Raw genomic sequence first — 22,291 nt, 5'->3', positions numbered from 1 at the left:
GGAGGCTGGATCCGGCCCAGTCGCCTTCTAAATCCAGCCCGTGGACAGTCCAGGAATCTGTGTGTTTTTGCATGAGTAGAATGTGTCCTTTTATTTAAAATGCATCTCTGGGTTATTTGTGGGGCCTGCCTTGTGTTTTTACATGAGTGGAACGTGTGCTTTTATTTAAAAGGCATCTCTGGAGGCGGTTGGAGGATGGATGGCGGCTAACAGATTGAGGCTGAGTCCTGACAAGACAGAAGTACTGTTTTGGGGGAACAGGAGGCGGGCAGGTGTGGAGGACTCCCTGGTCCTGAATGGGGTAACTGCGCCCCTGAAGGACCAGGTGCGCAGCCTGGGAGTCATTCTGGACTCATAGCTGTCCATGGAGGTGCAGGTCAATTCTGTGTCCAGGATGGCTGTCTATCTGCTCCATCTGTTACGCAGGCTGAGACCCTACCTGCCCGCAGACTGTCTCGCCAGAGTGGTGCATGCTCTAGTTATCTCCCGCTTGGACTACTGCAATGTGCTCTACGTGGGGCTACCTTTGAAGGTGACCCGGAAACTGCAACTAATCCAGAATGCGGCAGCTAGACTGGTGACTGGGAGCGGCCACTGAGACCATATAACACCGATCTTGAAAGAACTACACTGGCCTGCCCGTTTCCAAGCACAATTCAAAGTGTTGGTGTTGACCTTTAAAGTCCTAAACGGCCTCGGTCCAGTATACCTGAAGGAGCGTCTCCACCTCCATCGTTCTGCCCGGACACTGAGGTCCTGCGCCAAGGGCCTTCTGGCGGTTCCCTCGCTGTGAGAAGCCAAGTTACAGGGAACCAGGCAGAGGGCCTTCTCGGTAGTGGCACCCACCCTGTGGAACGCCCTCCCACCAGATGTCAAAGAGGAAAAAAACTACCAAACTTTTAGAAGACATCTGAAGACAGCCCTGTTTAGGGAAGCTTTTAATGTTTAATAGATTATTGTATTTTAGTGTTCTGTTGGAAGCCGCCCAGAGTGGCTGGGGAAACCCAGCCAGATGGGTGGGGTATAAATAAATTATTATTATTATTAGTGCGGCATAGGAATGCGTTCATTATTTCCCTCAAAAAAATATAGTCCGCCCCCCCACAAGGTCTGAGGGACAGTAGACCGGCCCCCTGCTGAAAAGGTTTGCTGACCCCTGTCTTGGCGGAACAGATGGGGCAATGGAAGCGTTTCCCATGGGTGGGGGGAGGCAGGAGGGCTGCAGGGAGGGGGTTGTTAGGGATATGCCTGGGAGGAAATTTAGGTGGGGTTGTTGTTGGGGAGCATAGCAGTGAGCGTGCCCATGCTTGGTCCTTTCATCTTCGCCCCCCATCCTGCCCCATATGTCTACTTCCTTCCCTCCTATTGATGGCTGACAATTCAGCACTCAATAGCCAAACTTCCCTGCCCTTCCTACCTTCCTCAGTGGGTTAGAGCATGGTGCTGATGATGCCAAGGTTGCAGGATCAGTCCCCATCTGGGACAGCTGCATATTTCAGCATTTCAGGACTAGATGACCATGTTGTAAGGGGGGGGAAACCCTGCTCTTTTTCCCTTATCGGGTATCCAAGAGCCCAGATAGAGTCCTTAAGTAGGTCCCTATAGGTAGGAGAAAATAACAGAGGCCAACCAGAGAATATTGAGAAGCAAAGTGGCTGGTAAGCCTGATCTATATCAAACTGTTGCAACAGAGTCCCCACTCACCACACGCAGGAGGCAGAAAGAACCCAGAACAATGGTACATAAACCCTTATAGACTTTTGAAATTGCCCACCCTGGAGCCCAAGGTAAAGGTAAAGGGACCCCTGACCATTAGGTCCAGTCGTGGCCGACTCTGGGGTTGCAGCGCTCATCTCGCTTTATTGGCCGAGGGAGCCGGCGTACAGCTTCCGGGTCATGTGGCCAGCATGACCAAGCTGCTTCTGGCAAACCAGAGCAGGCACGGAAACGCTGTTTACCTTCCCGCCGGAGCGGTACCTATTTATCTACTTGCACTTTGACGTGCTTTCGAACTGCCAGGTTGGCAGGAGCAGGGACCAAGCAACGGGAGCTCACCCCTTCGCAGGGATTCAAACTGCCAACCTTCTGATCGGCAAGCCCTAGGCTCTGTGGTTTATATCCTTATGTGTGTGTTTGCCTTGTAAATTTATGAACATATGATTTATATATTTGAGATTTATAAATTCTTACAACAACCTTCAGGGTCCCTTCCAACTCTACAATTCTATGCTTCTGTTATTCTTTCGTCAGCTGCCTCAATAACCAAACCTCTCCATCCTTCCTTCCAAATTTCTGTGTCCTTTTCTGTTACTCTTAGTTGGGCACTAGAATTTTCAATAACAAAACTGGTTTTTCCTCTCCTCTCCTTCTTCTCTTCTCTTCTCTTCTCTTCTCTTCTCTTCTCTTCTCTGCAGACTTTCCATCTCCTCCTCCTGTCGGGCTCCCTCCCCCTGCAAGTATGACGGGTGCAGAAACCCCTGAGGACGACTCTCTGCTCAGTAAGTGGCTAGTCCCTAACCCACTGTTATAGAAAAAACTGCTCCTTTTCCCTTATGGGGTATCCAAGAGCCCGTATAGAGTCCTTCTGTGGGTTCCCCATCGGTAGGAGAAAATAACAGAGGCCAGCCAGAGAATATTGAGAAGCATAGCGGCTAGTAAGCCTGATCTTTATCCAGCTGTTGCAACAGGGTCTTCACTCACCACACACAGGAGGGAGGAGAGACCCAGAACAATGGTGTGCAAGCCCTTCTAGAGACTTTTGAAGTTGCCCACCTTGTAGCCAGAGACCACCCCCCAAAACATCATACATACATCACAGAAGGGGGTGGTCTACAGCAGAAATACATCACAAGAGGCAGTCTCCAGCAGAAATCCTAGGATACCTGATAATGGTCACTGATTGCTTTACCTGGGCAGCCTGACCATTCTTTTGTGATGGTAAATACCTGAATTCCTGAATTCAGGTCACAGGCTCACCCTCTTCATACACAAATAACGCCCTTAAGACAGGTTAAGCAAAAGTCAATGCCATTTCCTTCCTCCTTTCAGAGAAATATTTGAGGACAATTTGGGAGAGTCAAAATGGTTTGGGAGAGTCAAAATGGCTTTAGGATTGTTCTCCTGTACTATTTCAGACACGTGGTTTATATACTTATGCATGTGTTTGCCTTGTACATTTATGAAGGTTTATTTAATATTCTTAAAACACCACCCAGCATGGGTCATTGCAGCCTGCATGTGAAGAAAGCCAGAGGCTATGCTGCCAGGAGGGGGCTGAGTTGCCCTGTTGTGCCCCCCCAAAGCCATTGTTATGGTCAGAAGAAAGATTTTTTTTGGTGGTGGTAGGGCAATGGAATAATTAGCTGCCTGCTGGAAATTGTCTGGCAGGGAGAGGGGTGTCGTGGAGCGGGTGCAATGGTGCTCAGTGGTTAGAGCGCCTGCTTTGCAGGTTCAGCTCAGGGCGGCGTCACCAGGTAGTGCTGGAAATCTCCCTGCAGAGCTGCTGCCAGTCAGAGTCAACATTATTGAGCTAGGTGGACTGATGGTCCGATTCGGTCGACGAAGACAGCTTCCCGTGATTCTATCCGAGAACAAGTTGGGTGCCCAGGAATTTTTGGGTGGGCGTTTAAGGAGTGCCTTGTGATGATCCCATGGGCGATCTCTCTACCCCTGGACTTTTGCAATGAGGGAAGGGGAGGTTTGGCCAGCCAAACTGACTCAGCCAACAGGAAGAAGCCCACAGACCTCTCTCTCTCTCTTTTATTGTTCTCCTTCTGCGACTCAAAGTGATTTTCCAGCTCACCCGCCCCAGGGAGCGAGAGGCGAGGCACTGAGCGCAGGGCTCCTTAAAAGGAATCAAAGATTTGGGGCTGATTTTTACACGACTGGAGCAACTGCAGGGCCGAGGGGGGGGGGGGGACAGTTGCCAAGCCTTTACAGGGTGCAGGCGGATAAATCTGCCTGGATATTTGCCTGGATTTCTCTGGTCCTCTGCTCCGCTGCCCCCACCCTGCTGCCTTTGCCAGGCCTCTTCCCTCTCTTTAAGAGCCTGGCGGCCGAATCAGGCCAAAAAAACTCATCTGGCCCAAGCTTCCGGTTCTCAGCTTGGCCAAGCAGATGCTCCAACAGGCAGCAGCCCCAGGGTGCAGCAGCAGCACCCTCCTCGCTTGTGAGTCACAGGGATTTGGAGGTAGACTGCGCCTGCACCTGGAGGCTCCATCGGTTGAGCGTAGTGAAGCTAAGAAGCGGCGAAGGGCCTGGTGGATCAGGCCAGTGTGCCCCATCTAGTCCACAGAGTCCTGCTCTCACAGCGGCCAACCAGATGCCCATTGTGGGAAGCCCGCAAGCAGGACCCGGGTGCGAAAGAAGCTAGAATCCCCGTGATTCCCAGAAACAGGCATTCTGAAGTATTAATGCTCCTGATTGTGGAGCTTTCCCCCTTAAAATCCTTCCTTTGTTTAGAAGGGGCCTGCCCCCCACCCCACCTTCTATGGGTCTGCTTGTAACTCCTTTTGTAACTCCTTTCCAGGAGTTGGGGCCAAGATGGCTTCTCGCAAGCCCACATCTGGCTCCCCAGATGTGCCCCAGGCCTTGTCCCAAACAAGTGAGGCTGTGGCAGGAGATTCAGCCTTGACATTGTTCCTGGGGCAGCAGGCTTGCCCCAGGCCGCTGTCTCATCCCTTGCCCTGTTCAGAGGGGGCCACACCCCCCAAAATGCTTCTTTGTCTCTGAGAGCCAGTGTTGCATAGTGGTTTCATCATCGGACTTGGATTCAAATCCCTCCACTCGGCCAGGAAGTTCACTGGGTGTGGCCTTGGGGGCCAGCGCCCCTGCCTCTCAGCCTGACCTACCTCACAGGGCTGTTGTGGGGATTGAAATGCGGAAGGGGGAGAAAAGTGGGATATGAACATCGTGAAACAGAAAGAGATAAAGGCTGCCTGCCTATTCCCTGACAATAGCTGTGCCCTAGCAGAGAGGGAACTGCACTCTACATGCACTCAGAGGAAGCACTTTCCGCTGCTGTTTTGCTCCCACCTTCCAGAGCTGAGTTTCCAGCACTTAAAATCATCATCATCATCATCATCTTTTATTATTATTATTAATAATAATAATAATAATAATAATAATAATACAGTGGTACCTCGGGTTACATACGCTTCAGGTTACATATGCTTCAGGTTACAGACTCCGCTAACCCAGAAATAGTACCTCGGGTTAAGAACTTTGCTTCAGGATGAGAACAGAAATCGCGTGGCGGCAACGGGAAGCCCCATTAGCTAAGGTGGTGCTTCAGGTTAAGAACAGTTTCAGGTTAAGAACAGACCTCCGGAACGAATTAAGTACATAACCAGAGGTACCACTGTAATAATAATAATAAATTTTATTTATATCCTGCCTTCCCCAGCCGAAGCCAGGCTCAGAGAGGCTAACAACAATAAAAGTAACACAGCATTCTAAAATCAATTCATTCTAGAATCAATTCAAAATCGAATTAATGGCAACCGTTGGGCTGGAGTTCTTGGAGGATTACCGAAGGAGGGAGTCAGGCTGTGCCTTGGCCAAAGGCCTGGTGGAACAGCTCTGTCTTGCAGGTTCTGCGGAAAGATGTCAAGTCCCACAGGGCCCTAGTCTCTTGTGACAGAGCGTTCCACCAGATCGGGGCCACAGCCGAGAAAGCCCTGAGCTTCAAAGGGCTGGATTAATCCTTGGGGTGATACTAACCCTGGAGGCAACAATCTGGGTCACCCCCCCCCCAAAAAAATGTTGCAGAACCTGGCATGAAAGATTTGCATGTGGCTGTGGCAAGGAAGAGAGTAAGGCAATGGGCTTTTTTTTTGGGGGGGGGTGAGAGAACCGCCCCTTTCCATTTCCTCCTCCCAAACATTCATCCCCCTTAGGAAAAAAATACTGTTAGGGCATTAGAAAGGGCTGGAAGAATGGCAGATGAAGGTGATGGACTACATGGAATTGGCAGAAATGACTGGCAGAATCCGAGACCAGGGAGAAGAGTCGGTGGAAGAAGATTGGAAGAAATTTAAAGAAATTTAAAGAAATTTAAATATTTAAATTTAAATATTTACAGAAATATTGCAAAATCAATGAATGTTAGAATGATGTCAGAATGAAGTTAAGTGGTTTAAGCAGCAATGTTATAAAGGTGTATGTAAAAATGGACTGTAAACAGGTGAGAATCCAAAGTTATAATATATTATGTTAAAGGACTAAGATAAAAACAAAGAGGGAAAGAAATTGCTGAATTAACTAACTGAATTGGAATACAAAAAAGGGAGGCGTGAGGAGGTCAGGGAAACAAGGAAATGAATGTAAGGTATGGAAAGACATGGTTTTTTTAAAGTTTTTTTTGTATTTTGTATTTTTTCTTTTGTCTTTCTTTTTCTTCTTTTTTTAATTCATGTAATTCTTTTCTTTGAAACCTTAATAAATATCATTAAAAAAAGAAAAAAGAAAAGGCTGTTTGAATCCATGGGCATGGCACATTCTTTGGGGGTGACTCTGCAGGCAGGGAGGAGCGGGCAGCTCTTGCCAGGTCATGGGGGCACAGTGGCACATGGGGCATCTGAATGGGGCCTTTGTATGGGTCGGACAACGGGTACCCCTGTTTGCCCGGGCTGCATTGGAGTGGGATACAGGCACCCTGGCATTGGGTTGCTGTCCTGGGAGTTGGAGAAGGAGGGCTAATGCAATTCTGGGCTGCATCCACAGAAGTCTAGTGTCCAGACCAAGGGAAGTAATACCGTATTGGCCCAGATATAAGCCGCACCCACAAATAAGCTGCACCTTTAAAATTCGGAGGGGGGGGGGAGAAAAAAAAAGACAATACAGTGGTACCTCGGGTTAATAACTTAATTTGTTCTGGAGGTCCGTTCTTAACCTGAAGCTATTCTTAACCTGAGGTACCACTTTAGCTAATGGGGCCTGCCGCTGCCGCCATGCCGCTGCCACACGATTTCTGTTCTCATCCTGAAGCAGAAAGGCAGCATGGCATGTCAGATTAAGACCTTGGAGAGACCCCAACTCAGCCATGAAGCTCCCTGGGTGATGTCGGGCCAGAGTCACCTCTCAGCCTAACCTACTTCACAGGGCTGTTGTGAGAGAAAAACAGGGAGAGGGAGCTCACTGGAGGAAAAAAGTGGGACAGAAATATAATCAATCAATAAATAGTCCTGCTCAGAGTGGGTCTGTTGAAAACAATACAGCAGCTGGGAAACCCAGCCAGATGGACAGTGTATAAATATATTATTATTATTATTATTATTATTATTATTATTAGTAGTAGTAGTAGTAGTAGTAGTAGTCTCAGGGTTCCTGTTTTGACTCACTGCCTAGCCTTGGTCACATCACCTGCCTCTTCCTAGATGGCCACCTGTCATGAATTCTTTAGTAGAGATTGCTGCATTGCAGGGGTTTGGACTAGATCACCCTTAGTGTCCTCTTGATTCTACAATTCCCTGCTCTTTGTCCTACCCCAGGGCTGCTGTGCAGCCAGACACAAGACCAGCCGGGTAGTGTCCTATCCCCCCATTGACAAAGTGCAGTTAAGGGGCCCAGTTAACTGGAGTTAAGATTATCATGTCTCAAGAGCGGGGCCTTTTCTGCAGCGGCTCCATGGCAATGAAACGCACTCTGCTAAGAAACAGGCCTCTGATCTCCCCAGATCTCCTGCTGCAGGCAGTGAAAATGTGTGTTTAGGGACAAGGACAAGCAGACCACTTTGCCTAGCTTACAATACACTGTTTAAAACAATTGTAATTTAATTTGCGTGTGTGTGTGTGTGTGTGTGTGTGTGTGTTATAAAGGTGGCTTAGAAATATTGCAAACAAGTAAAGGAGTACATTTTAAAATTAGCCTTGCAATGAGCTAGCGGGTCTGGGAGCCCATCTCAGTGCCAGACTCAGCAGAATCGGCCCTCTTTCTTCTTCCCCCGGGAAGTCAGAGCAGCAAACACCTTGAATTCTGCAGAAGCTGGAAGCCAAGGGGCCAGTCACTACCCTGGCAGTAATTCCCGCATTGCAGCGGGTTGGACTAGATGACCCTTGGGTCCCTCTTCTAAATCTGTGATTCTGCGATTCCCTGCTCTTTGCTCTTTTTATAACTCTGCCCTGCCTCAGGGCTGCTGTGCGGGCAGACACAAGACCAGCTGGGCGGTGTCCTATCTCCCCCATTCAAAAAGTGCAGTTAAGGGCCCCAGTTAACTGCCTCGGATGAAGGGTAGCAGCCAAGCAGAGCTGCCTCTCGCCCCCATTCCGTTTCCCTGCAGGGAAAGCGCCTGATGCAGACGCGGCTCTCGCTGCAGAGGCACCTGGAGCCCCGAAAACGTTGCTGTCGCACACCCTTCCGTCGCTTGGCTCTCCTCGCAGCTGCGCCTGGGAGCTGCCGCTGGCCAGTGCTCCTGGCAGGCAGCCTGTGTGAAATCTGGGGGTGGCGAGGCTGATATCCAGGGCCTTTTTGTCTCTCTTTCCCTCCCCTTCACGGACTTCCACCTCATCTCCCCATCTCGGAAGGAGGGGTCTGCTGAGGCCTTGCATGCCTGTGTGGGGGTAGGGAGGCATGTCTCATGAAAGCTATCGCCTGGGTGGGGTGGCATATTTGGTGCCTTTCATTTGAGACACACACACACATTCTCTGGCAAGAGTTCCCTTGCGCTACAGTTAGGGCTTTGAAATCCTTCGCACTCGCATCTCCGGCAGCTTCCATTTTGCAGGAAGTCGGCGACATGTTCTTTCTGCGGTTCCGGCAACTAGGCCCTCACTTGTCTTCATTGCCCTTTGCTTGCTTCCATTACCCCACTGCCTTCCTCCGATGCAGAGCAGGGAACAATGTGGCTCTTCAGATGTTCTTGGACTCGAATTGTCTCTTACTGTTGGCCATGTTGGCTAATGGGAGCTGGCGTCCCGACAGTGCCAAAGGTTCCCCCTCTGTGAACTACTTCTTCTTCTTCTTCTTCTTCTTCTTCTTCTTCTTCTTCTTCTTCTTCTTCTCCTCCTCCTCCTCCTCCTCCTCCTCCTCCTCCTCCTCCTTCTCCTTCTTCTTCAGCGATCCCTCGTAGCCAAGTAAGATTGTCTTCCATAAACACGGTTTTAACAGTGAGTCCATAAGTGACTGTGGAGGCCAATTCTGGATCCACATGTCCTTCCACAGTGGGGACATAGGTTTCCGGGCGGAAGTTGATCACAATGAGGGTTTGCCAAGCGTGCCTTCCTCTTAGCACGTTTCTCCCTTGCGTCCTGAGCATAGCTGTCAACCTTCCCTTTTTTTGCGGGAAGTTCCCTTATTCCAGCGCCGTTTCCCGCTGCTTCCCGCTGCTATCTCAGATTATTAGATATCCTATATACTGTCCCCGGGACAGGTGAGGCTGCTGATCCCTTATTTTCAAGGCTGCTGATCCCTTATTTTCAAATCTGAAAGTTGACAGCTATGGTCCTGAGTTCGAGCGTCTTCAAAGCCCATGACACCTTTGGTAAACGCTGTTCTCCAGTTGGAGCGCTCGCAGGCCAGTGTTTCCCAGTTGTTGGCGTTTATACTACATTTTTAAAGATTTGCCTTGAGAGAATCTCTGTGAACTAGGCCATCATTTGCCTTCACTGCCCCTCTCTACCTCCATCAGTGGGCTTCACTGTCTCCGATGCTGCCTTGCAGTAAGGAAACTTTCGACACACACGAGAATTCTCATTAGTATCTGTCGTCGTGAGTGTTTAGGTAAGAGAAGGCTATCTTCTGTATTAAGTCACTAACGGGACCAACAATCTCCTAACTATCTCCTTTCCATCATCTCTCCCCTCTAGTCTATTTCCGGGCCCTGGTGAATTTCACAAAGTCCATCGACTACAGCTCCCGCCTGGATGATGTCAACTCAGAGGAGTTCCAGGATGTCTCCAAAGCGGTGGTGGACACGGTAAGGCCTGATTCTGTCCCATTTCCACAAAGGAGCTGTCCCAAGGGGACAGAGATCATGACCCTTTGGACAGTCTTATCCTCCTCTAATTTTATACCCCTGTGCGTTTGGATCAAAATAAGCACCTACTCCCATAAGATTCCCTTGAACTCAATGTTTTAACATCTGCTAGGGTATCCCTGTTCCATGTTCCACCCTCCCTGGAGTTAAGATGATAATGTATCAGGAGCAGGGCCTTTTCTGCAGTGGCACACGCCTCTGATCTCCCCAGATCTCCTGTTGCAGGCAGTGAAAATGTGTGTTTGGGGACAAGCAGGCAGCTTTGCATAGCTTTCAGTGCATCGTTTAACACAGGCTTCCTCAACCTCGTCCCTCCAGATGTTTTGAGACTACAATTCCCATCATCCCACTGGTCCTGCTAGCTAGGGATCTTGGGAGTTGTAGGCTTAAAACAGCGGTTCTTAACCTGTGGGTCCCCAGATGCTGTTGGACTACAACTCCCATCATCCCTGAGCTCTGGCCTTGCTAGCTAGGGGTGATGGGAGTTGTAGTTCAACAACATCTGGGGACCCACAGGTTGAGAAAGGCTGGCTTAAAACATCTCGAGGGCCGAGGTTGAGGAAGCCTGGTTTAACACAATTGTAATTTAATTTGCTTTGTATTTTGTGTGTGTGTGTTTTAAAGGTGGCTTAGAAATATTGCAGATAAGTAAATGAGTACATTTTTAAATTAGCCAAAGAGCCTTGCGAGGAGCTAGCAGGTCTGGGGGCCCCTCTCAGTACCAGATGCAGCAGAATTGGCCCTCTTCCTTATCCCCCAAAAGGTCAGAGCAGCAAACACCTTGAATGCTGCAGAATGGTTCTACCCTGGCAGGGATTCCTGCATTTCAGGGGATTGGACTAAGCGACCATTTGGGCCGCTTCCAACTGTGCAATTCTACAAGGCTGATGCAATTTTCTCTCCGCAGCTGGAGTCTGAATACTACAAGATCCCCGGAGAGCAGGTGGTTAGCGTGGTCTTCATCAAGTGAGTCCAGGGGTTGGTTTCCATGTCCAGGGTGCCACGGAGGCAGGATTTAACCCCCGCCTTTGCTGTTTACTTTTAAGGAGCTTGCATTGCAGGCCGAAGCTCTTAACTGGGTGATGTGAGATTGTGGGAGCAAGCAGAGTGTAGGAGAAAGACCAAGAAGCCCCACCAAGAATGGCCCAAATCCTTAGAAAAAGGATGGGGGACACCTGGGCTGGCGCAGAACTACAACTCCCATCTCTACAATGGGCAATGCTAGTGGCCAGGGCTGGATGGAGCTGGAGTCTAGCAACACCCAGAAGGCTGCCATCCCAGAACTAGACTGTCACCTGCCTTCACTGCCCCTAGCTGCCTCCATCACAGTCTTGTTTTGTTTTAGAAGAGGGAAAGGGAATGTGTGGCCCTCAAGACATTGCTGGGCTCCAGATGACGTTGGATTCGAACTCACATCCTTCCTGACCGTTGACAACAATTTATTATTTGTACCCTGCCCATCTGGCTGGGCTTCCCCAGCCACTCTGGGCGGCTTCCAACAAAGATTAAAAATACATTAAAATGTCACACATTAAAAACTTCCCTGAACAGGGCTGCCTTCAGATGTCTTTTAAAGAGAAGATAGCTGCTTATTTCCTTCATATCTGAAGGGAGGGCGTTCCACAGGGCGGGCGCCTCTACCGAAAGGGCCCTCTACCTGGTTCCCTGTAGCTTTGCTTCTCGCAGTGAGGGAACCGCCAGAAGACCCTCAGAGCTGGACCTCAGTGTCCGGGCAGAACGATGGGGGGTGGAGACGCTCCTTCAGATATACTGGACCGAGGCTGTTTAGGGCTTTAGCACCAAAACTTTGAATTGTGCTTGGAAACTGGGAGCCAATGTAGGTCTCTCAGGACCTGTGCTATATGGTCTCGGCAGCTGCCCCCGTCACCAGTCTAACTGCCGCATTCTGGATTAGTTGTAGTTTCCGGGTCACCTTCAAAGGTAGCCCCACGCAGAGTGCATTGCAGTAGTCCAAGCGGACAACATTTGAAGGCTACAGGTTTCCCATCACTGAAGTAGACCATAACTTGCATTCAGTGCCTCTGGCTACCTCCAATCAACCTCCTTTTAATGCACGGACAGGGAACCTGTAGCTGTCCTTGGACTCAGCCTCCCACCCTCAGCCCTGACCACTAGGCATGCTGGCCGGGGCTGGTGAAAGGGAAAGTTTTTCCAGCATCTGAAGGATCATCCCTTTCCCAGCCTTGCTTTAGAGAAGACCTTGTCCCAATGTTGACGAGATGACGAGATCCAGAAACTTGTTTCCCCTCTCCTGTTTGTTTCTTTTAATCAACAGCTGCAAATTGAGATATTTTAGGAGATGCAAAGAGGTTGAGGGAAGTTCTTTCACATGTGGTGGACTTGTAAAAGGGTAAAAGAGTATTGGGAAATGATCCGTAATGAATTGGAAAAAAATGTTTTAAAAGTACTTTTCCAAAACAAAACAAAAACAGAGTCCATTTTCTTGGGGATACATTCAGACTGAAATTCCCAGGTGTCAAAAAAGGTTATTTATGTATGCCACTACTGCAGCCCGTGTTTTGTTAGCCCAAAAATGGAAAACGAGCGAGGTCCCCACCAAAGAAGAATGACAACTTAAGCTGCCGGAATATGTGCAGCTTGCAGACTTAACATATAGAATAAGAGAACAAGAAGAACATATGTTTAGATAAGATTGAAAAATGTGTATTGAATATATGGGAAATAATTCTGTACAGCTGAAAACGTTGGCAGCATTAAGATTAATTCAGTGTAAATAAGTTTTGATGGATGTAATAATGGTTTAGTTTTTGTAAAACATGCAGGGATTTATGATATGCAAAATGAACCAAGGAAAGAGAAGAAGGGAAGTCATTAATATTTTAAGGATGCTTAAATGAGTATTCTAAATTGTAAAACAGAAAATTTAATGAAAAATTATACAAAAAAGAGAGTGAGATATTTTAGGACAGTGGTTCCCAAACTTGGGTCTCCAGCTGGTTTTGGACTACAACTCCCATCATCCCTGTTTTAGGATCTGAACAGCACAATCCCTGGAAAGGAAGAGTCAGGTGGGAGGTGGGAATTGGACCCTGTCTCCAGACTCAGGTTTTACCCCCTTCAGCACATGATGGGTCCGTGAATTGTGCCCACACACCTCCTTCCCCCCCCCCAGAGAGATTGACGGCTACATCTTCGTGGAGCTGGACGTGGGCTCCGAAAGAAACGTGGACGAGGACCAGATCCGCCAGGTTCTTTTCTCGGTCATTGAGAGCGGCTCCATCGCCTCCTACGTCACCTCCACGTGGGGATTCCAGTTCCGCCGCTTGGGAGCAGGTGAACCAGACTGGAACCTATATGTGGGTTAGGATGGGGTGGAGTTTATTGTGGAAATGGGTGCCCCCCCGTCCCATTCACCATTAACTGTCCATTTGCTTTCAGCCCAAACCCCGCCTCCCCCCATTACAATGGAGCCCCCAGGTGAGTGTGGCGTCAGAGGGGTGCAATGGGACCTGGAGGCTTCTGTCCCGGGGGCAGAATAGGGTCGGGGAGCCCCTTTCTCACCAGGCACCTCCCCTCTCAGTTCGAGGGAAGGTGGGGGCCCCCAGATGTTGTTGGACTACTATTCCCAACATCCTCAGCCAGTGTAGGCGATTGTCTGGGCTGATGGCTGTGCAAGAACAAATGGGGACCCCTAGTTGAAGTACACTGGTCTTTGTGGTTGGGGGAGAAATTCGCATTCAGTTCACTTTAGAAGGGAGAGCCCTTCAAATTCACACTTCGTGAAACACAAACTGAAACATCGTCATCCTTGCAAGCTGGCACTTGTGCAAATTTCAGGACACCGTTTTCCAATCAAGCGATGTGTGCAAAAAAGTATATATTGTGTGGGGGGCGGGGGCGGGAAATATGAGCGAAATAACATGCCCCAAATACATTATACTAGAGAAAATCCCTTGCAGAACAGTGTCAGAAACACTATTCAAAAATGAGTTTGCTGAGAGAAGTTTGCACTAAAGTGATGATCGGTTTTCACAAGTGTTGTTTCTCCCTTGCTGCCAGCCAGAATTGCAAATTGCTGTGGAAATGTGGAGAAACTGATTAAAAAAATAATAATCTTCAATTAGAGAGAACCATAAAACAAATATAAAACAGATCAGAAACAAAAGCAGCTATCGTAGCAACAGTCAAAATACCAAAAAGCAGGAGATCTAAAACCAGTTCAAATCCTGAAACTGAATTTAAGATAGGAAAGGAGAGAAACTGGGTTGAAATGGACAAATTTACCCATCCCTAATGATCACCCCCCTCCCAGGAACCGTCACCCTCCCCCCTTTGGCTCCTCCTCAGCACCTCCTTGGAATCCCGTATGGAAGAAAACATCCGAGATTGTTCTTGCAGCTGCAGGGCTCACGTTTCACCATCTGTGAGGTCTGGCCAGAGTGATCTTTGCAGATTGTAAGAGGGAGGTTTCAGAGCAACCCTATGCTCTCCACACAGAGACAGCACACACTTCTCTTGCTCAGCTATATAGCAGGAGAGGCTGCCTCCATAACGACATATTTCCACTACGGCTGTGCTAGAGGTGCTTCCGAGTGCCGGTCGCTCAAAACTGCCGGAGGGAGGAGCTGCTACTGCACTCTCAAGTCCTGTTTTGCGGTTTCCCATAATCTCATCCCACTTTTAATTTGCACACCGCCTTTCTATATGAACATTCGCAAGGCGGTTTGCAAGCTTGAGGAATCAGCAAGGATTGCACACCTTCTGACAACCTGCTCCAATACCAAAAACATGTCATAATAAAAATAGAACAACAATCCATTAAAATATACAGTGGTACCTTGGTTCTTGAACCAAGTTTCTTGACCCGTTTTGGAACGCGAATGCCGAAAACCCACAAGTAAATGCTTCCGTTTTCGAATGCACCTCAGAAATCAAACGGCTTCTGCTGCATGTTGTTCCATTTTCTCAATTGAATTTGCAGATAGCCCTGTTTGCGCCTCGGTTTTCGAACGTTTCGAAACTCGGAACGGTTTTCCGGAACAGATTACGTTCGAGAACCGAGGTACCACTGTAACAGCACACTGTAAAATTAAATATCAGCACATAATAATGAAGCAGAAATTCGTTCTTAGCAATTGCAATAGATAATTTCTAAACTATAATCAACAAAAAATAACGGGCATAAAATAGCACAATACAAATTGAGAAACAAAGACACACAAAATTATTTTTCAGAAATATATACCTGAACTCCTTTCCCCCCCAGGTGCTTCTGCTGTTCCTAAAGTCATGGTCTGGGAAATGCTCCCAGGACTGGAGGAGGCGGGCCGAGGCAGGTGGCACAAGTCATTGCCTGGTGGCCAGCACAAAGTCTCTCTCACCTGGCATCTGTTTGGCCACTTTGGGGACAGGATGCAGGACTTGATGGGCAGAACTTCATTCAGCATGCTCGTCTTATACGCTTGTTGTTGTTTAGTCATTTAGTCGTGTCCGACTCTTCGTGACCCCATGGACCAGAGCATGTCAGGCCCTCCTATCTTCCACTGCCTCCCGCAGTTTGGTCAAACTCATGCTGGTAGCTTCGATAACACTGTCCCACCATCTCGTCCTCTGTCGTCCCCTTCTCCTTGTGCTCTCCATTTTTCCCAACATCAGGGTCTTTTCCAGGGAGTCTTCTCTTCTCATGAGGTGGCCAAAGTATTAGAGCCTCAGCTTCAGGATCTGTCCTTCCAGTGAGCACTCAGGGCTGATTTCCTTCAGAATGGATCGGTTTGATCTTCTTGCAGTCCATGGGACTCTCACGAGTCCCCTCCAGCACCATAATTCAAAATCATCAATTCTTTGGTGATCAGCCTTCTTTATGGTCCAGCTCTCACTTCCATACATCACTACTGGGAAAACCGTAGCTTTAACTATACGCTTAGGTTCAGCTAAACAACCTCCCTATTGCGTCTCCTGAACACACTGCCACTAAAGTTGCAACGGGCAACCCTGGATCTCTAGTGGGAGAAAAACATCTCTGAGCTGTGCATGGACTGGCAGAGCTACCTGCCTGTTGCACAGCCCTTTTCGAGGGGTGGGGTGGCCTCCAGGTCCCTTTGCGCTCGCCTGCTTGTGTTGTGCTGTGTGTTTCTCTGCCAGTGTGAGTGATGGACACCCCTGGTTCCTCCCTTGGGATCTGTGAATCATGCCCGAAGGAACACAAGCCTCTCCCTCCAGCTGGGCTGTGGCACGCAAGGGCAGGGACTGGCGTGTTGCTTCCTGATGCCCGCCCCGCCGGGCAGAGTGCAGTGCCTGGTTTACAGCAGCGTGGCGTGGTTGGGAAAGGGCCGCAACTCAGTGGGCAGAGCCCCTGCTTGGCATGCAGAAGGTCCCAGTTCCAGTCTCCAGGAATGTATCTCAGTAGGCTGGGGGGAAATTCTCTGCCTGAAACTCTGCCGAGCCATTGCTGCCAATTATTATTATTATTATTATTATTATTATTATTATTTTATTTTATTTATATCCCACCCATCTGGCCACTCTGGGCGGCTCCCAACAGGATATTAAAAACATGATAAAACATCAAACATTAAAAACTTCCCTAAACAGGGCTGCTTTCAGATGTCTTCTAAAAGTCAGGTAGTTGTTTATTTCCTTGACATCTGACGGGAGGGCATTCCACACTGAGAAGTCCCTCTGCCTGGTTCCCTGTAACCTCACTTCTCGCAAGGAGGGAACCGCCAGAAGGCCCTCAGTGCTGGACCTCAGTGTCCTGCCTGAATGATGTGGGTGCAGACGCTCCTTCAGGTATACTGAACCAAGGCCATTTAGGGCTTTAAAGGTCAGCACCGACACTTTGAATTGTGCTCCAAAATGTACTGGGAGCCAGTGTAGGTCTTTCAGGACCGGTGTTATGTGGTTTTGGCGGCCGTTCCCAGTCACCAGTCTAACTGCCGCATTCTTGATTAGTTGTAGTTTCTGGGTACCCTTCAAAGGTAGCCCCACATAGAGTGCATTGCAGTAGTCGAAGCGGGAGATGATCAGAGCATGCACCACTCTGCAAGACAGTCTGCGGCAGATTGAGCTGGTAGACAGCTGCTCTGGACACAGAGGACCATAAGAGAGCCACTCCTCTGGCTTCCTGGGCTCCGTCTGGATTTGGGGACTGCAAGGCAAGGTCCTTGCCTGCACCAGGCAGGTCCAGGAACATTGGGAGCTGCGTTGTGCTGAGTCAGACTACCAGTCCATCTAGCTCAGTGCTGCCTACACTGGCTGGCAGCAGTGGCCCTCCAGGGTTTCAGACAGGGGAAAGTTCCCACTTCTGTCTGGAGGTGCTGCCCTTAGGGCTTGAACAATGCGTGCCAAGCCGGTGCTCTGCCACTGAACCACGCTCCTTCCCATCACGATAAAACAAGTTTCTAGACCTCATGGTTCTGAATAGTAAAGGACTAATCTGAACAAGGCATGCTCCCTTATATCAATTCAGAGCACTGAGTGCACCTTGCTCTGTATTTTTCTACTCTGTGACTGGCAACAATATCTCTGTTGGGGACTGAGCCTGGAGCCTTCTCCATGCTGAGCCCCACCGCTGAGTATTTCCCCACTGAAGTTCCCCGAGTGCTCCACTGCCTCCTTCCTTGACCCCCTGTGCTGGGACGATGGAGAGTCTGTTTGTATTGATGCCAATCTGTGAAGTAACTGTGAAGCAGGAAGGAAGCTTGGAAGTCTGGGGCGTTTGTGTGGCTGGCTCTTGGTTTGCTTGGCTTGTGCTAGTAGCCCCCTAACTGTGTGCTGTGGGTTTAGGTGTGTGCCAAAGGTGGGGTTTTGCTTTCTGGGTGGGTGGGGGTGGAACACAGCTTGGAAGGGGGCAGGTTTGCTTGCCTGGGGGGTGCTGGGGTTCATTCCCAGCATGATGAATGCCCCCCCCCAAGGCTGGGTGAAGCCTTTCCCAGGAATAGTAGTCTAGCCCCCTGCAATGGAGGAGACACAGCTAATAGAATCACAGAATTGCAAGGGACCCCGCAGGGTCATCCAGCCCAACCCGCTACAATTCAGGAATTACAGGGGGCAACGCAGTTAATTCTAAAGCCAAGCTAGACTCTGTTAGGTTATTTAGGGTATCCTCAGAGATCATGGGAAGGTTCAAATTCATCGGCGCGAACCCTCACTCAACTGCTGTGGGGATAAAGGAGGCAGCCAGGATGGATAGGATGGGAGGAGGGGGTAGAATTCAGCTATTGCAGAATTCAGTGGTAAGGTTGCTCACCGGAGCAAAACGGTTTGAGCACATTACACCGATCCTGGTCGGAGTGCACTGGCTACCGATTAGTTTCTGGGCCCAACTCAAAGTGCTGGTTTCCACCTATAAAGCTCAGGACCGCAATAGCTCAAGGACCGCCTCTTTCCATATGAACCTACCCAGACCCTGAGATCATTTTCTGAGGCCCTCCTTCATTTACCTCCTTGAGAGGTCCGGAGGGTGGCAACATGAGAACGGGGCCTTCTCTGCAGTGGCTCCCCGTCTGTGGAATGCCCTCCCCAGGGAAGTTCGCCTGGCGCCTTCATTACAACCTTTAGGCACCAGGCAAAAATGTTCCTTTTTAACCAGGCCCTTGGTTGATCTCTTTGTCATCCTATACCCTTTTAAAATGTGGCTCTTTTCTGGGAGGTGTGTGTGTTACTAGGTTGTTGTTTTCATTCTGATTATATATGTTGTGATTTTTTTCTCTGTGAACCGCCCTCAGACCTCCGGGTATAGGGCGGTATATAAACTCAATAAATAATAACAATAATAATAGAAAGAAAAGGAGTCACTCTTGTCACCATTGTCAGCCCTTAAAGTGAGTGAGAGAAGGGAAGATTGCGCCCGTAGCTGCAAGAGACCCGTGGAAGGGGGCGGGTGACGACATACTAGTGCAATTTAAAGCGTGGCAAATTTGCACTGTGAGCTGGGTTGAGGTTTTGGTGGAGTCGCTCCTTTCCTCGAAAGGAGGGCTCCAGAGGGCAGCCAGCTTCTCCCCGCTACACCCCCAACCTCTCTCTGCAAGAGTGGCCCTGATGCCCCCCATTTGCTTTCAGTGACACCTGTGGTTCGCGCTTGCACAACCGATGAGTTCAGGTGCAGGAGTGGCGAGTGCATCTCCAAAGAGTTCCTCTGTGACAGCCGATCGGACTGCCGGGACATGTCGGACGAGCTGGACTGCGGTGAGCACGGCTGCGGGCTGGGGGTGATGGTTCGACGGCGCAACAACACTTTCCCCCCTTGGGCCCGCCCTCACCTAAATATAGTGCACCCACCTCACAGAACACCAATTCCACGAATTCCTACAAACTATCCCAGATAAGGGACACGGGTGGCGCTGTGGGTTAAACCACAGAGCCTAGGACTTGCCGATCAGAAGGTCGGCGGTTCAAATCCCCACAACGGGGTGAGCTCCCGTTGCTCAGTCTCTGCTCCTGCCAACCTAGCAGTTCGAAAGCGCATCAAAGTGCAAGTAGATAAATAGGTACCGCTCCGGTGGGAAGGTAAACGGTGTTTCCGTGCGCTGCTCTGGTTTGCCAGAAGCGGCTTAGTCCTGCTGGCCACATGACCCGGAAGCTGTACGCCGGCTCCCTCGGCCAATAAAGCAAGATGAGCGCCGCAACCCCAGAGTCGGCCATGACTGGACCTAATGGTCAGGGGTCCCTTTACCTTTACCTATCCTTTACTTTTACAGGGGTCCCTTTACCTTTACCTATCCAGATTATCTTGTGGCTGACTTGTGTGAGGAAAAACTTAATAATTTGGAGTCTCAGGCAGGATTTGATCAAACAAACAAGCGATTTTATTTAACAAAATAAGTTTATGACACAAAGTGGTTAAAACATAGGCTACTTCAGATTATAATGCTCTTTCTCAGCTGTTGCACAGCTGTTGCCGCTTAATACTTTGGTTCTTAAAGAAGGTGTTTTCTGTCAGTCACACACCCTTTTAACAACCCTACTCCAATCGCCTTCTCAATCCGGCCCGCGGACGGTCCAGGAATCAGTGTGTTTTTACATGAGTCGAATGTGTGCTTTTATTTAAAATGCATCTCTGGGTTATTTGTGGGGCATAGGACTTCGTTCATTATTTTTTCCCAAAACATAGTCTGGCCCCCTGCAAGCTCTGAGGGACAGTGGACCGGCCCCCTGCTGAAAAAGTTTGCTGACCCTTGCTCAAAATCCTCTCTTTTTCAAGTCCCCCTCCTGGAACCCTGGCCAATCAGAGACTGCCATTTGTTAACTGTTTGCTGGCAGGGAAAAAGAAAAAAAAAAAAACACTTGGGGACCCAACCTGCCCAGCAAAACAAACTTTTCCGTCATAGATGGCAGTGGGCGGGTGCAGAGAATTCACGGCCGGCATCCCTTTCACCCCCACGAGTCCGTAATGCCTGCATTGTTTGGGTTTGGACAAGATGACTCTTGGTATCCCTTCCAACTCTATAGCTCCCGAGTGCGGCAGCGATGAGTTCGGCTGCGACAACGGCGAATGTGTCCTCCTGGAGGATCGCTGCGATGGCCACGCCGACTGTGACGACGCCTCTGACGAGGACGGCTGCGGTGAGGAACGAGGCAGGGGGGCGGCCTAGGCAGAAGCTGTAGCTGCCCCCTGCCCCATTTGGGAAAAAGAAAAGCTTTTAGCACGTCTTCTTTTATTCTGAATATTTTTTATTCAATTTCACACTGTGCATTTGTATTCAGTCATTAATCACAATCATCAACATTTAGGATTCCCTGAATCCTTTGATTCACCCCTCTATGGTTTCCATTATCAAACTTTTTCTACTGCATTACATATATTTTCTCTTTTTATCTTAAAATAATCCCTTTTTTCCTTAATTTTTGAAACATTACAAGCATTGCTCAGATCCTGCCAAAGTTTTTAGTTGTTTACAGTGGTCTTTTAGGTAAATTGTAAATGTTTTCCATTCCTTATTAAAGTTTCTATCTTCCAGGTTTCTGGTGTTTAAATGAGTATTTTAAATTGTAAAACAGAAAATTTAATAAACATTTTACACACACACACACACAAACACACACACACACACACACACACACAGTGTCAAACCTCGGTTCCTGAATGCCTCCGTTATATTTCGGTTCCCAAACGCCCCAAACCCAGAAGTAAATGTTCCGGTTTTCGAACGATTTTCAGAAGCTGAATGTGCTACTGTTTTGAGTTTCCCTATTGTGTTGAGGTTTCCGCTTTCAGTTTTCAGTTGTCGAACGTTTTGGAAGTCGTACGGTCTTCTGGAATGGATTACGTTTGACAACCGAGGTTTGACTGTATATAAAATAAAGATGAGGAGAATTTGAATTCTCCTTATCCTTTTGACTTCCCGGCATCCCCCTCTCCATCAAGCCACAGCGAGGATCAAGCGATTCATCCTAGTCTCCCTTGCGTCGTCCGGGAGAGTTCGAGACCAGAACTCTGGAAGTCTCGGGACGAGGCCCTGACTTCCTCCTTTCTCCCCTCTCTGCAGGCATTACCACCCCTCGGCCACCTGTCACCTCCGCCCGGCCCAGCACCACTCGGGTGCCCGCTACCACGGCCTCAGTGACCACCCGCCGAGCCCCAGTCACCGCTCCGTCTGGGGTCTTCCCCGCCAAGCCCTCCCTGCCCCCCTTCCCGCGACCTTGCCGGAAGGACGAGGCCGTCTGCTCCAACAAGCAGTGCATCCCCCGGGACTACCTCTGCGATGGGGAGAGGGATTGCAGCGACGGAAGTGACGAGAGCAGATGCGGTGAGCGCCCGTTGGCGAGTTGCTTGAGGAGCCGGACCATGGATCCACCTAGCTCTGTGTGGGCTGCACTGACTGGCAGCAGCTTTCCAGAGTATCGGCAGGGGGACATTCCCAGCCCTACCTGGAGAATGGAAGCTGGGGCCTTCTGCATGCAAGGCAGATGTCCCACCATGGGGCTTGAAAGCAAATTTTCTAGTCTTTGTGGTGCTGAAAAATGCACTGATTGATATAAGGAGCAGTCTTGTACAGAGTCAGACCATTTCGCTCTGGCTACACGGACTGGCGGGACGCGGGTGGCGCTGTGGGTTAAACCACAGAGCCTAGGGCTTGCCGATCAGAAGGTTGGCGGTTCGAATCCCCGCGACGGGGCGAGCTCCCGTTGCTCGGTCCCTGCTCCTGCCAATCTAGCAGTTCGAAAGCACGTCAAAGTGCAAGTAGATAAATAGGTACCGCTCCGGCGGGAAGGTAAACGGCGTTTTCATGCGCTGCTGTGGTTCGCCAGAAGTGGCTTAGTCATGCTGGCCACGTGACCCGGAAGCTGTATGCCGGCTCCCTCAGCCAGTAAAGCGAAATGAGCGCCGCAACCCCA

General features: G+C 49.4%; 1 protein-coding gene across 17 annotated transcripts in view; it reads left to right on the top strand.

The window, feature by feature from the left end:
* The window catches only part of HSPG2 (heparan sulfate proteoglycan 2), a 224,478-nt gene that overhangs the window by 58,686 nt on the left and 143,501 nt on the right, over nt 1-22,291 (top strand). For 13 of the 17 annotated variants that reach the window (XM_081202852.1, XM_081202848.1, XM_081202845.1 and 10 more), the window contains 8 exons: nt 2,415-2,498; nt 9,804-9,913; nt 10,881-10,939; nt 13,128-13,288; nt 13,394-13,432; nt 19,016-19,141; nt 20,405-20,518; nt 21,442-21,702. In XM_081202852.1, coding sequence (XP_081058978.1) covers nt 2,415-2,498; nt 9,804-9,913; nt 10,881-10,939; nt 13,128-13,288; nt 13,394-13,432; nt 19,016-19,141; nt 20,405-20,518; nt 21,442-21,702 — 954 coding nt within the window. The remainder of the gene's footprint in view (nt 1-2,414; nt 2,499-9,803; nt 9,914-10,880; nt 10,940-13,127; nt 13,289-13,393; nt 13,433-19,015; nt 19,142-20,404; nt 20,519-21,441; nt 21,703-22,291) is intronic. The other 4 variants (XM_081202846.1, XM_081202842.1, XM_081202856.1 and 1 more) reach the window with 3 other exon arrangements.

Source organism: Podarcis bocagei (assembly GCF_964188305.1).
Source record: "Podarcis bocagei genome assembly, chromosome: 7".
NCBI classification, from domain to species: Eukaryota; Metazoa; Chordata; class Lepidosauria; order Squamata; family Lacertidae; genus Podarcis; species Podarcis bocagei.
The sequence above is the reverse complement of the archived record's forward strand: the minus strand, read 5'-3'. Positions and strand labels throughout refer to the sequence as shown.